This window comes from Morone saxatilis, unplaced genomic scaffold, assembly GCF_004916995.1.
Source record: "Morone saxatilis isolate NCDOM2014 unplaced genomic scaffold, NCSU_SB_2.0 Contig18, whole genome shotgun sequence".
NCBI classification, from domain to species: domain Eukaryota; kingdom Metazoa; phylum Chordata; class Actinopteri; family Moronidae; genus Morone; species Morone saxatilis.
In genome coordinates, this window is record NW_023339740.1 from 9,085,705 (window position 1) to 9,101,403 (window position 15,699).

Here is a 15,699-nt window from a genome sequence, read left to right on the forward strand (position 1 = left end):
CACACACACACACACACTGAATGGCTAGAGCTGTCCCCAATATCCAGGCAGACGAATCGCCTCACTCTCATCCTACCTCAGCCATTTTGTCTGGAAATGTTTGGGACACCCAAATTTAGCTTTTCACAATATGAATTATTAAACGTGGAATGACTCCTAAGATGAACAAAAAGTCTGCACCGTGACGTACCAGGTCTGACACTTGCGAAATGTATTGCTGCTGACCAATATAACAATGTACGACTGATAACAGATGGACTTTTTGTGTGTGTGTGTTTCGTTAAAGTTACAACATTTTCAGTGTTTCATTTGGGAACTTTATACTTGGCAGAGTGGAAAAACCTCTGAAACAGTGTTTAGACCATCAGTGGACACTAAAACTCTCATCTGAAAACCAGACAACACAGCACTTTAAGGCTGAATGTCTTGTTTCATCTCTTCAGTGATCTGGGTTGCTCTCATGTACATCAGGCTTAAAAAAACATCCCAGTCTAAGTTACATCTGCACCTCATGATAAATTATAATGTTTATTAACAACACATAGTGTACAGGTATAGAGGCTGAGGTTCACCTCTTGTCACAAACCTGCAACAAATATTTGTGCTTTTTGAAAGCCAACAATGATTTCCCTAAATTGGAAGTGTACAGCTATAACTATAATTTACTGTATTTGTGAGTGAAAATTTAAAAAAAATGTGTATGGACAAAAACTTCAGAAACTTCAGAAACAAGAACAAACAGAACAAAGAAATGCCGTATTTCTGTCATGTTTTTCTACACTGTTTTCTGTCTTTTAAGGTTTTAAGGGTCTTATAATTATGACATCTCATTGTGACCTCTTCCTTTGCAATGATTTAATGACACTAGCCTGGAAAATTGGCACCAGCAGCTCTTTATCTCAATGAACCTCTATTAACAGTAGTGGGTGGAAACACACATGAATTAACAATTTCTTTTGCCAATTTTTGGCAAATTTGATAAAAATTTGAATCACATTAAGATGGAAACCTCGCCACTGAATGTAACATGTGGTGTTGCAGAATTGTTACTTTCTGAACACTTTTCTTTTCTACTTCCTTTTCCTGTTTTTCTGTTGCTTTTCAAACTGGAAGTGGCCCCGACATCAGATTGTGGCCATCATTACAGAGAGGCTGCTCTAGATAGATAGATAGATAGACCATTGTGTCAACAGTCAGACAAGGCCTGGCAAAGCCGATTAATCAAAAATTGTCTACAGATGAATCATGTTTCACTAAGAAGACAAAGTGCTTTAATTCTGTCATGGGAGTGGTCCCATGTCTTGTCCCCCTGGTAAAACACTTACAGGATAAACACTCCCATTAATATTCCTCTGTGCACCTCTCCTCTCCACTCCACTCGCCTCTCTTCTCCTTTCCTCTCCCTGTCCTATTATCCTGCCTCGGCGGACATCCTGTCCTGTCCCGTCCGCCTTGCCAACCTGCAAGATGGAGATGAGAGGACGATCCAAACGCAGAAGGGAGAACATGAATCATTACACTTCCTGTTGTTGCACACCGTCCAGGGAAGGAAGAGAGAGGACGCCCCCGGGGCTCCGATTGATTCCGGAGACTTAATTGGGTTTATTAGCCAAGATGTTGGGCCCCGCGAGGAGGCTCCCAGAGGCCGCCGAGCCGCCCCCCACCCCCATTCCCACTCTTCTGAAGGAGAAAGCCTGCGTAATTGTTTTCCCTCCATCTTCTGTGTCATTGTCAGATGGGTCCTGCGGGATTATTAGCAACCCCAGGTCCCTCAATAATTCATCCAGAGCTATTTATACACAGATGGAGAGTCCTCTAAAGTCTCCCCCAGTGAGCTTATCTGACGCTTAGACAGACAGACAGAGAGAGAGAGAGCGGTGGAGGGAAACAGTGCTACAAAGGGAAAAGCAAGAGAGAGACAGAATGAGAGAAAATGGGAGAGACGTACAAAGAGAGTAAGAACGATGGAGAGAGGCGATCACAAAAAGAAATGCAAAGCCGAGCAAAGCAAGTCTGACAGTGTATAAAACAGTAAGAGCGAGAGACAGCAGCGTTTTAGGTAGACACAATGACAACGTTTCTGGTGTGCATTGAGTTTCAAGGTGAAACTCTCTCGTCTGCTTTGCCAAAGTGAACAAAAGCACCATCCCGGGAATAGCACACCCTCACACAACACACATTAATGGCTTTTAATCTTCCCCCCTTTTTCCTCCATTTAACACAATTAAGATGTTTGCAAAGCTAACATGGACCACTAGTCGCTATAGGAAGGACAGATGAAAGACATTCAGGGATTTCCATATGCAAAGTAAACACAGTTATCCGTCCTTTCTAACGTGTCAATGCGTAAGACCAACAAAACAGCAGCCAGCCATTTCTTAAATCACCTAATAATTCAAACATAATATTAACACATTAGTGTATTAACATTAGCGCATTAAGTAGCTTCTAATCCCAAACAAATAGTGGTTGGGCTGCAGAATGCTGCACAACTGCATGCTTTTAATGGCTGGGCAGGTACCTGTGTCTTTCCAACTGCAAGTTGAGGGGGACATTTTGTTGTTGTCAGACTAATGAAGCCTTTGGCGCACAAAGTTGATTTTCAGAGTCCCTTTGTTGGCGCTCCAGCCACAGATAATTATATATATTCATCCCCTTTGGCAGTCACTTTTATCCAGCTCATTTAGAAAGCTTGGCTTCCTCTTGGACAAATTGGGACATTGAAAAGCAGATTGGAGTGATAGTTTTTACATTTTGCATTGATGGCACATTAATCAGGGCAGCTATAGCTATGGGAAAAGACTTGCTTAAATACCCTAAGAAAAGTATCACTAAAGCTATGTCATTATCTAAAATACATCCTTTCTGGGAAATGTTGCAAATCCATAATGAACCAAGACTTTAGAGCTTTAGGTTTGGAAACTAACTGCAGATTAATTTACAGAATATGTCATAATTCACAAGCAAATTATTTTTATTTGCAGGATTGAGTTAGTGACTGTTTTACAGCTCATAGTCTGTAACAGGTCAGTTTACTGATGTGCATAAGAGAGAGTCACCTGAGATTTCTAAAAGTAGAGCTTTTAAAAATTCACTTTGCTAGTTTAATAATTAAATCATTTGAGAACTTGTTGCAGACTAAAACATTTTCATGTTTTACTTAAACTGAAATCACTTTTAATAAAATATTTTTTAAATATGACATTTGAAACTAATTATCCATTTATGTTTATGAAGTGGAGTTTTGTTAGCTTTGGGTACAGCTGATGCCAAATAATTGCTACTGCCCACTAATGTTATTGATTAACAATCCATAGAGGAACGTATTGTTTACCACACACACACACACACACCACACACACACAACACACACACATACAAACACACACACTGGTATTGCTCCGGGGAAAGCAAATCTTATCAACTAGCCAGTGCTCACACACTCATGCACACGTGCCCAGAGTTCTCTGTCTCTATCTATAAAGCCCATGAAATCATTCCACACCAAGTGAAGTGGGGTATGTATAGGTTTGGCCAGGATTCCCATCTCCTGTTCTGTGATTAAAGGACCAAACTAATAGGCTCTGTCTCATTGGGAACCTGTGTGGGGCTGGGAGAGACCTCAGAAGCCATTAAATTGCAAATCTGTAATAATTTGCTGAAGGCTTTCTGTCCAGATCATTCCCTGGGCTGATTTGTGCATTGAGGTAACGCTCTAAATGGCCAAGCACAAACCCAGCTGAGCCCACTGGCTAGCCAGCCAAGTTAGTCTACTAGAGGGCACACTCCGGATACACACAGGGCCATGTTTACTTTACAAGAAAACACAGTGCAAACTTGTGCTGCACTTTCCATTCGATTTGCACATGTAATCTGCACAAAATTAGTTCCTGACTCATGAGGACAGCAGCTTATCATTCAATAAGCAACTAGGCCAGCTCTGAGTGAAGGAGAAGGAGGCACAAAAAGGTGCAGACAGTGGCCTGAGGTGGCTTTGAGCAGCAGACTCAAAGAAATAAGAAATCAAAATTAAAATTAAAATGGTCTTTAATATAATGGACATTCCAAAGCAGTCAATTCGGCTGCAATAACCTATTAATAACAACATTTAGTGATGTACTTGTTAGTCAAAATTTAATGTAAAATACGTTCTACTATTCAGCAAATTAACATTAACATTAGGTGCAATGAAATGAATAGAAGAAAAGATTGCTTATAAAAAGAAAAAAGGGACATCACTATCATTCTCACCATTGAGCGTTAGCAGCTCAGCGGACACCATGTTCAAGTTAAGTTTAACTTTTGAACTAATTCCGTGAAAATTTTATTGATTTCTGTAGGTTTTTTTCTCCTCACTACCTCAGTCATGTGTTAAGAAACCCATGAAGGGTTTTACGTTTTTTTGGATCAAAAGTGAACCTCACAAACCACATGATCCTGTCAATCAGTCACACGTGTTTGTGAGGTTCTCCCTTAATGACCCTATTTAGCTTTCTATGTGGTCCTACAACACAACACTCAGTTTTGGTTATTTCACATAAGAGATTTCTGGATTTTTGTTTTTGTCCGTGCTTTTCTCATTGGATTTAAGTGGGCGGAGCTTTATGTAAAAGGTGATGTCACATATGTGTGGTGTTGTTTGCTTATGTTACCAGACCAGACTCTTAAACTCTAAATAAATAATAACCGAGAGTGTTTTTTCCCCAAAACTTTTGAAACTTTGCTGCTTATTTAGTCATAAATATTTAATGTTATAGAGAAATACTTAAGGGGGGGGCTTTAAATAAATTTGCATAGAGGAGTGGGGACTTCACTTATTACATGCATGTCTTGCATCATACGACAGAAAAACTGTGCTTCTAGGCAGGTTTATCTATGTTGTGGAAAAGAAACTGTTTAGTAAATTTGGCCATCAGTTACAGTGATGGAAATACACACATATGAAGTAGCAAACACCTTCAGTGCTCTCAAACCCGTGTCAAATCGATTAGCGATTGTCTGCAACGCCATTTCATAATTTCATACAGTGCCAGCAAACCTTGTAGCCTTCAACTAGTTTGTCAGAAAATTTATTATTTATTTATTTTTCCTTTTTCTAACCAATTCAACAATAATGCTTGAACTAAAAAAATCTGCTCTTTAAAAAAATAATAACATTACGTCAGATTAGTTCAGACCAAAATCTGGAGCTCCAGTCTCACTTGGAATTGAAAAGACTTTCAACATCTCAGCTGCTGTGTGTTGATGGCACATGCACACACAAACTTAAATACTAGACTACTGTATGGCCACATTAACATATTAAAATACACGCAGAAAGTGCAGGCTAGAATATGCCGGAAAAAGACAAATCTACAGTAAAACCTATATCATTAACATGTTGTCAGAGATCCTCCTAATATGACGAACACTTGCTTATTTACCCCCAGGGTGGCTCGGAGCTGCAGGGGTCTAATTCTGCTCCCATCCCAGGAAGGTCATTCTCCCTTCTCGAGCCATGATGACCACAGAGTAGTGCTTAAATCTGGCCAAACGCAGCCTATAAATTACAGCAGAGGACAGAGGGGTCAAAGCCTGGCATGGAACTGGGCCAGAAGCTATCAATCTGCCGGGGCCAGCGAGGGCGACATCTGTCTCTGGGACTCCCTCACTCTTTCTACTTCTCTCTCTGTCTGTCGTTTTCCTTTCCTGCTTTTCAGTCTTTTCTTGTCAGCCCCTTCCCGCTTCCTTTCGTTCCTTTTGCTCGCTCTGTGCCTGTCATTGAACAATCTCTCTGTGCCTCCATTTTTAGTCAGCACCTCTCTTTACAATCTCTGCTCTCTTTCTTGTATATCGCTCTGCCTCTTGATATTCTTTGTCTGTCTTTGTGTGCAACCCCCCACCCGAACTCTCTTCCATGGATCTCCCTCGCCTCTTTTCACGCATTCTCTTACATCATCCCTGTTTCAACATCTCTCTAATTCTCCTTCTCTCTCTCTCTCTCACTCCCTCTCTCTCTCCCTCTCTCTGTCTTGAGCTCCTTGTCGTTTTACGCACTCTTGCACCATCTCCCTCTGCAGCGATATGTTTTGGTCTATCTGCTCTTCAACCAGCAAGATAGGATAAAGCCTTAATGTACTTTCCCTCAATGTGATGCCAATATGATTTGAATGGTGATATCTGATAGCAAAAGGCACTGATCTGCACAGTTTTGGGGGAATGAAAATGGAATGATATGGACCCACTGGGTACCCAGAGACAAATACAAATTCAAAGCTGATCACTTGCCTTATTTCATTCAGAACTGTGCCAACTTTATATTTCTTAAATATAAAATGGAACAGTTACAAAGCTTCTCTGGACTGAGTTGCTAACTTCAGATAGTCCTCTTGGATCTGTTAAAGAGAAGTAGTAGCTTAAATGTAGGATTCTGACTCTGGGAGTCAAAACTTGTCAAGCCTAATCGACAACAAACATTTCTTTTTGGTTGATGCTTGGACTAGTTTCATCAGAACATCTTGCATTACATTTGGTACCAGGACCCACAAAAATTCCTAATGACTTATTAATCCTCCTCCATTTTCTGAATCAAACTTGGCCTTGAATAATTGAGAGAGATCTTTGAAAAGCCCTAACCTCCATTCCCACCTTCCTTTTACAAGTCAACGTGGTGCATTTTTAATTGGGGGACATGAAATAGGCATGAAGGGAGATGGAAAGAAAGTGAATTGAATCAGGGACACTCAAACCTGGCAGTCATTGCACGGCATGGGAGATTGTATGCATGCATACAGAGATGGCTAAATATGTGTCTGGCCTGACAAGTCGCACATGCTCAACCGTCTTTCATGCGCTCTCTGTCTGGGACAAATAGTACACGGCTCATGTAATCCCTGCTTTAGAGTATCCCAGCAGGCAGACCCAGATACGCCACTTCGAGTTATGTTTAACAATTTGGTTGAGAATAAACATCAATTCAACTTTCTATGAACCATAAATCTCCAAAGCCGAATGATTTGTTTAGTGTATATGAGCCAATTGTGTATGGGCTAAAAAGGTAATTGGAAGTACATGTGTCTGTTTGCAAGGTAATAACAAGGATTTACTTTTTCTGTGATATTAAAACAGAACCTGACCTTGAGAACAATTTAAGAACAGAAGAAAATATAGTAGATGGAGTTTGAAACAAATTAAATACAGTTGCAGCAGAATGTGTAACAAGAATTAATGCTTGCTGGATATGCATTAATGGGCCACTGCCACAGTTAGCTGTGACAAAATTTGGTTCTATTTTTCATATTGCTGCTGTGTCATGCTGCTATTTCCTTGTGGAAAGCCTCTGCAGTAGAGGGCTGCAGCTGGACCCATTTTCACGAGCATGGGGGTTCGAGTCAGGTAAAGGGTCAGTGAAATATAAATATTACAATTAAAGACTAAAGGTTACTGTGAAGTAATGCTTTAACTAGAGTTGATATTTTGATATTTGGCATATGCAATACTGTACTCTGCAGTATAATCACACACACAAACACACCTACACACACACACACACACACACACACACACACAATGAACAAACAACAAATATACAGAAAATGTAGACACATCCATATAAACACACACACATAGAGATATTGGCCACAGATATTATAAAATTACCTATCATAAAGCCTCCTGACTGTGCCAAGCTCGATAACAGGAGCCAGCAGCTCTAATCCAAAAGACAAAAAACACCAGATTCATAACCTTTTGACTGGTGAACAAAGGAAATAGTGTTTAAGCCTTTTACACTGAATAACTACACACACAGGAAGGTGCCCGTGTAATTGCATGGCACAGATAAGAGATCCAGAAATGGAACAAAATTGTCTATGTAAGTATATGGAGTTAAATAAAAAAAGAGACAGAAATGACATGTAATTCACTATGGGGACTAAAACACGTCGTGTTCTAGAAGCAGCATCTGTAAAACTACACGATTTACACCTTTACATGTTTATATTTATCCGTACATTATCTTAATCATCCTGTGACTTAACCTTGAAATATAGTGCATTTAAAAAAATGCAGGGCGCTTCCCAACTGGAAACTCTATTATTACCAATGAAATCATCAGTAGAACAAAAGTAAAACTCTAAAAGAACATGTAAGACTTTCCAAGATTTCAAAAGTATTGCATTCCCCATCTCCAGAAACGGCCACCGGTATTTGAAGCATGGGGGCTTGGAAGTGGTATTAAGCGTAGCTAAAAGATTGAAGAGGCCTAAAGCGTCAACTTTTTAAAAATTTAACACAAAGCACAATAATACTTAGCTGATGTAAGAGCATTGAAAACAGAAAATATTTACCTCTCCAAGGAGCATTTGTCAAAAAAGGATTTTTTTTTTTCATCTTCTGGAATAATGGTACACCGGGGCAATGAACATGGCAATAGGAAAGCAAGAGCAACAGGGAAGCCAGTGCAAGTTGTTTAGCCTCGTCTTTATGGAAAAACAAAAGGCCAAATGTTGATGAAACATTTAAGGCAGACTTTATTTTAACTCAGCTCTGGGCTATCAGCCGAGGAGTTTAACTGTCAAAACACACAAAGGCTTTTTTGCTGTACATATACATTTTTCAGAGATGTTTTTTGCCTTAGATATGGTTGAAAATATTATGGATTATTATGATTTTGTCTTAAGTATATCAGAATACTGATATCCAAGTTGGGTTCTGGCAATATCAGCGTTGTTATGACAAACATAAAATCACATGTCTCTAGGGATTTTCCAACCAGAGAATTCACTTGAAAATAGTATTGTAGAAAGAAGTAAATAAATAGTCTATCTATCTATCTATTATCTATCTAATCTATCTATCTATCTATCTGTCTGTCTGTCTGTCTGTCTGTCTGTCCTGTCCTATCTATCTATCTATCTATCTATCTAATAAAAAAATGTTGAGATCAGCAGCCTCTCTGACCTGTAACGATGGCCACAAACCTTCAGTGTTGTGCTTCTCCACAGGTCAGCATTGCCGTCCACAGTGAGCCATGCCATGTGGAACCATTTACTACACACTAACACACTGATATATGCTGACTAGACCATTTTAGTGTATTATAGTATAATTGCGTGTGCTCCCAAACTATTACCCCAAAAAGTTTTCTGTGAAGAAAATGAAGTCTATAAATGCCAATGTAATTGTCGTATTTTAATTAATAGTTATTTCCAATGCACTTTAAACCTGTGTCCTCGTTATTACTACGTGTTATTGATTTACTTCATACAATTTCACATTCACGTTTGTTAACCAAACTTTGCACTTTGAGCTGAATATATGTGAACATGTAGGTGCAGCCATCCCTTTATATTATCTCTGTCTTGCTTGTATGTAAAGGTCAGTGGTTTTAATGAGAGGACTGGCGAGGTCAGAGAAGCCAGAGGACTCCGCCTCCCTGACAGGCCCCATGACTCCAAACCTGCTGTTAGCATGCAAATCCTTGCAGGAGTGCACCCTCCTTTGGCTTGTTGCGGTCATCTCTCACTGTGACTAACTGGCTCCCTGCTCGGCCATCAGGCGTCCCCCATCTGACAGTCCCCTCCAATAATAGTGGTCGACAGAGGCAGTGCTGCCTTGACAATGGCCCTCCTGACAAATTAGGCTCACTGTACTCCCCGCTCTGGCTCCGCCTCTTGTTTCCCTCTTGTTGCTTGGCAGTTCTGGGTGCCACCAGGACAGGGGTGGCGGTATGCGGTGTGGTGCGGTACTGGTGGTCGAGTGTACTTTGGTAAGAAGCAACCTCCTCTGTGACACATGTAGCCCTTATCCCTGACAAAACACTCAAAATCGATTGCGATGCGCCTTCATAGAAACGGGGCACAATGTGGGGCCTGAGCGCGCATTCTGAGCTGAGCTGAGTGGAGGATTCTGGGCCAGGGAGGAAAGGAGGAGCACATAAACACACACACTCACTCAGAGATGCACACACACACGCTCATCCCAAACCAAATGTGAGAGGAGGAGAGAGAGAAGGATCCCACAGAGAGGATGATGCAACCAGAGTGAAATTTTTCGGCCGGAACACGTGCTGCATTAACACAGACCTGCAGGACGAAAAAACACAGACATATTGCTTTCTCTCTTTGTTCAACGCCAAATTTGGTTTTATCCCTCTTTTTTCCCCGCAGACGGTACTCATCTAATGGCAACCTGTAACACCTAATTGCCTGCAATAAAACACAGCATGGGTCTTTCATGTTTTTGGCATCATGATTTCCTGGTCTCACCAAACACGATGAGCCCAATGATCTGTTCTGAACCTTCTCCCCTGACACACTCAGTTAAAAGGGCTGACATATCAAAACCATAGGCGTTCAGAGGGAACCATAACTCCCTTTATGACCTGCACAGATTATAGCCCCCATCTGTAGCATAAACCATCTGTAGTATGGGTAAATTTAAACAAGATTACTATTGGTCATTAGACTGTATCTCCACTTGTTTGATTTCAAACATATTAAACCTCATATGATCATATAATAATTTCTATATAATAAAGTATTGATATTAAATAAAAATGGTTCAACAGCCAAGGTATCATTAATCACCACAGTTCCTATTTTGAGAGCAGAGGCCCTGCACAGGACCGCACGGCACTGTGACATTTTGTTTATTTCAGCCAGGTAAAAATTTACTATTTGGCCCAAATCTAAATGAAGTTTCAACACCTGCTTTGACTTTGAGCAACTCTCTGGCTTTGTAACTACTTTAACTGTCTGAGCTCATGGCGAGAGCTGTTGCTAATGTAGTTTGGCCAAGGACAAATATATTACTCGCATTAAATTACCACCAAATGAAACAACAGCCATAAAACAAACTTGGTGACAGTTGCATTTGCATTTGCTTGGAAAAACGAAGATGTAGACAATAAAGGCTTGGCCTGGAACACAATACTGCCTGAAGATGTGACAGCAGTAAACAATAGATAACACCTTCAGTTATTAAATGTCTTCCCCATATCATCACAGATCAATTGCCCCGGTGATTATTACATGAAGTCGGGCTGATGAATAGTGCTAGCAATCATATCTACACCTTTTCTTCTTGAATAGATCCCCACCTCCCATGCTGCATTGCCTGAAAGAAGAGAAAGAGAAAGGGCTGGCTCTTTGTACTAGCCGTGCCTCTCAGCCCCGTTGTGCTTGGTAGCAGCAGCAGCAGCAGCAGCCGGTGACCATTATAAATGGCCTCTATTAGCATGGCTCGGTCGCAGAGGGGAGAGAAATAAAATCATTGGGAGAATGTAGGCCTGCACTGGTGTCCCTGCGCCCGCTCCCAGCCTCTGAAGACCCCTGTCCCATACTACCCTCCTCCCTGCCTCCCTCCACCCCTCCATTCCAAGGGGACAGAATCCTAAAGACTAGATTACGAGTGATACATGGAGTCATTATGGGGAGGGTTATGGCAATAGTATCACAGGCACGGCTGACAATGGCTATAATAGGGGTCTCTTTCTTCAGTGGTAGCATTACCATAGCAAAAGCTGTTTCTTTAGGCTTGTTGATGTACAGCAGAACGGGGGGGCTTTTATTACCTGCTGTACCAGAAAAAAGCTCTCTATTATCTAGCTGAAAAACATGCTTATTTCTTTGTAAAAGTGCCATGTTTCTTTGGATGAAGTTAAATGAATGCAACAGTATCCCCATATGAGGAATCACATTGTTTGCAATGACAGTTACCAAGTATGTGCCATTTAAAAAAAAATAAAACAGAGGAAGGACAAAGCTGTAAAGGAAAATAAAATAAAAGTTGATCATCTACCATCTCCGGTTCTAGCTGTAGCTTTGTGCTACCACAGCCCTACATGATGCACGGTCTCGGAACAGGCAACATGTCAGAGCAAATACATAAAGTGAAGACAAAAGGGGGAAAAGAGGGAAAGCAAAGAATGGAGTGGATGAAGCAGAGTTAATGAAGAGGAGAAAAGATGGAGGAGGAGAATAGAAGAGGAGTTTTCTGGTGGGCAGTTCTATAGACTTCACTCCACTGGAGCATTTCACACCTTAAAGGGTCATCATGCCCTCGCTTTGACTCTTTCTGCTCTATGGCAGGACTCTGAAGAAGCAAACGGCATGAAGGAGCCGAGGGAAAAGGGAAAGAGGGAGGAGCAGTGAAAGATCATAACGTGCACATACATAAATGTACATTTGTAGAAAATGTACATAACATTTTTTAAACCACCAAAATGGCACTGTTGAATTAAAGATTTTTCAGCTGCTAGTTGGCAACAGTAGACCTGACCTCATACAGAAAATCCAGGAAAAGGTATAACAGCTTCAAATACATCGGCGGCTTTTACAAGACATAGACGGTGTGAATTATTTCTCTTCAAAATATTTCTATATTTGCTTGCTGTATTTACTCTTGTCTCAAACTCATGCAGCGATAGCTTACTATACCTGATTCATGTTATACTGTGTCGTCTTCAATAAAAGCAGTATGACAGCAGTGTACACAGTCAGTCACATTACCTGTTATTTGTGGGTCGTGCTGTCTTTTACTGCTAATTTGGGAATGTTCTATGGAAACCTCAGGAAGGTGTGAGGAGTCTGTGGAGGGAACACGGCCTTCAAGCAGCTTGCAGTGAGCCAGTGAGCTGGTGAGCCAGGGAGTAGCTAGTGCCTCTAGCTAGTTAAAATATGAGCGCAGCGGGGGCTCGCTAATGAAAGCGGGGGCCCAGCCCGGGAACCAGGGCCGTATATCGCAGTGAGGAGACAGTTCTTAGAATCAGCTGGCAAGCCGTGCCTATAGTTCTGGGGCCACTGGTGATTAACTGTCCAACAGGGAGTTGCTACTACAGCTGGGCTATTAATAAAAGATAACCCCCCTCCCCACCCCTCTTCTCCTTCTCCACCTCTTTGGTTTCCCCCATGCCTGCAGACCCTCTCCGCCCTCTGGAATTATTTGTATATCATAATTATTTCCTGACACATGGTGCATGTCACACATTGTTTACAGGGGACAGAGGGGGGCTTTAACAGAGGAGGAGGGGTCTCCCAAAAAGAGATAGCTCATTCTTAAGGTTCTTTGCTCCCCTGGGTGATGTCTTCCAGGTAGGCTATAGCAGATCAATTAGTGACCTCTCATTAGACGGTGATTTGCAGAGAATGGCATTTCCCTTGAGAGAAGAAACTGAAACAAAAGGCTAAAGCACCATCATTCCTGTTGCACCAAAAATGCAAGGCTGGTCGTTAATATTACACCAAAAGGCCATGTAGCATTGATATGCCAAAAGTTTGCGATAATTCACCCACATCATTGTTGTAACAAAGGGACCGCCATGGTAAGAAAGTTTAAAAATCAATTAAAATATATTTCTGTGCGATTTCCATTTGTATTTTGTAGTTTAGTTTTCATTTTCAGGGAGAACTCAGATCACAAACCTGAAAATCTTAAAGAGCTTAAAGGCTGTGCAAAAGTGCAATACATTCATAGGCCTACACCTCTTGTGTTGTCGTACACACGTGCACGCGCGACACCCCCCTCCCCCCCACCCACTCACACACCACACGCGTGGGCCGCGCGGGCCAACAACACACACACACACACACAGTGAGAGAGTTACGGGCAACAGAGTGTGCGGTGCTGCGGGCAATCAAACACAGCCTCCCCGCTATTGCAACGTGAAAACGTGAGGTTAATGGCCTGGATTTAGCACTGTAGTGAATGAAAGCACGTTTACAACCGCCGGACTAGATGTGTGAATACTCCCGTGCACACTGCCCAAATAGGGAACATTGCTCCTCCTAATATCACCCTACATAAATTCATGCCGTCGTGACTCTCGATTCGTGACACTCTCAGGCTTGGATATGTTTGCTCAGTACGGTAGAAAATATTGTACTGGATTGGAGAACCAAATAACAAGTCTAACAAAAGAATAAATATCCTTTTTTTTGCATAAAAGTCATTCAGGCTTCAACCTTACAGAAAATGTGCAACATTTGCCAACAATCGCGCAGTTCTACCCATCAAATCCTGCATGATTTAGGATCCTCACTCTCACCAATGTGTGACAGATTTCACACTGACAAAAAAACAAAACAAGTAGAGCCATAGTTGTCTCAGGTAATCTGGGCATAATAACCCACCTTTGTGCATGCCCGTGAAGCGGTCCTTCAGCACAGTGAGCTCGTAGATCTTGCCGAACTCCTCAAAGAGGGGCCGGAGGTCCTTCTCGTCCAGGTTGCGGGGGATCTGACCGATGAAGAGTTTGATGGCATCGTGGTCCTTCATGGGGATGGTGGCCGGGCAGCCCACCGGGCTGTGGCTGTGGCTTAATCCGTTCACGAGTCCGTTCGTGCTGGCGGAGACCACACCGACACCGTGCACCGTGCCGTCCACCTGCCCGTTGGTTAAAGTTGCCATCTTCGGACCGGCCAGTGAGTTGGGATGGGTAGGACAGCAGCAGATGGCGATGGTGGAGAATCGTTTTACGTTGAAAAAAAGCTGGTGGAAGTCTTGGTCAAAATTTGGTTCCGAGACCAAGCCGTGCCAGAGCTGATTCCGCTCTCGTCCTATCAAAGCCAATATTTACACTGATGTGAAAACACATGTAGCATTTGGCGAAGACGCATATCAAAAGCGCGCAATGCCGTTGGTCCCGGTGGAGGCTTTGATTCCTTATATTTATGTCCTACCCAATAACTCGTTCATTGATTTCATAAAAGAGAGACAGAGAGAAAGAGAGAAGGGGGAGGGAGAGATAGAGAAAAGAGAGAGAGAGAGAGAGAGAGAGAGAGGGTGAGAGAGAGACCAAGAGCGTGCACTGTCTATTTACACCCACGTTCCCTCGTCCCAGCTTCTTGGCACCCTTTTATTTTTTTGCATTGAGGAGTCGGTATGGGTGTCTTCTCGGTTTAAACGGACAGAGCCGGCTCAATCTCTGCCAGAACAGTGGGGAGGTTTGAGTAAAGAGGGGCCGCTGTAAACTCAGCATATGTCAAACCCAGAGTTTTCTGCCACCCCCCTTTTCTTATGTGAAGACCAAGTGGTACATTCCACCAAGGGGAGAGGGTCTATAAATAGAGAAATATAGAGAATACGCTCCTTTGTGCTCCTACTCAGAGCAAATAACTACACATTCACGAACTCAAGAATTTATTACTTCGTGACTAACATGCACAATCCTTTCCTTTTAATTGTAATAAGCAACTCAGTTGTATTAACAGCAATTTGCCCAAGACATTTTTCGATGTATGTAAAATAATAAACGCGCTGTAGATTGAATGTGATTGTAAATGTGGTTGTCGCTCTTAGGGAGGTTTGAGTTTGTGCTTAAACCGCATTTAATATCATCTTATTGCCTCCCTCATGTTGGACGGCAGCAGCAGCAGCATTGTATCGCTGCATCCTCACTCCGCTTCTGGACGGCGGACAGCTCCGTGGTGCTGAAATGCGGTCCCACAGGCGAAACTAAAATACACCGATGGAGGATTCCTCTGACGGTTCCGACTGCTCGTTAATAAGAACAAACATAGTTTTTTGTTTTTTTTGCGCCGGTTAGACGGCGTATTATTAGCTTTCGCTGCCATTTCCAAAGTAATGTGGATTAGATTATTTGATTTCCAGAGAGGGGAAGTCTGTGAGCACCGCCGAGTGGCGTAGAGAGGGGGCACATCGAAGAGGAAAAAATCCCACAAAAGTGGGACAAACTGACAAGATGCACAGAAATCCACA

At 42.1% G+C, this 15,699-nt stretch overlaps 1 protein-coding gene across 1 annotated transcript in view; it reads right to left on the reverse strand.

Annotated features, from left to right (window-relative positions):
• The window catches only part of celf4 (CUGBP, Elav-like family member 4), an 80,135-nt gene extending 65,487 nt beyond the window's left edge, over positions 1–14,648 (reverse strand). The window contains exon 1 of the mRNA XM_035662210.1: positions 14,112–14,648. Coding sequence (XP_035518103.1) covers positions 14,112–14,388 — 277 coding nt within the window. The 5' untranslated portion in view covers positions 14,389–14,648. The remainder of the gene's footprint in view (positions 1–14,111) is intronic.
• Between the last annotated feature and the right edge of the window lie 1,051 nt (positions 14,649–15,699).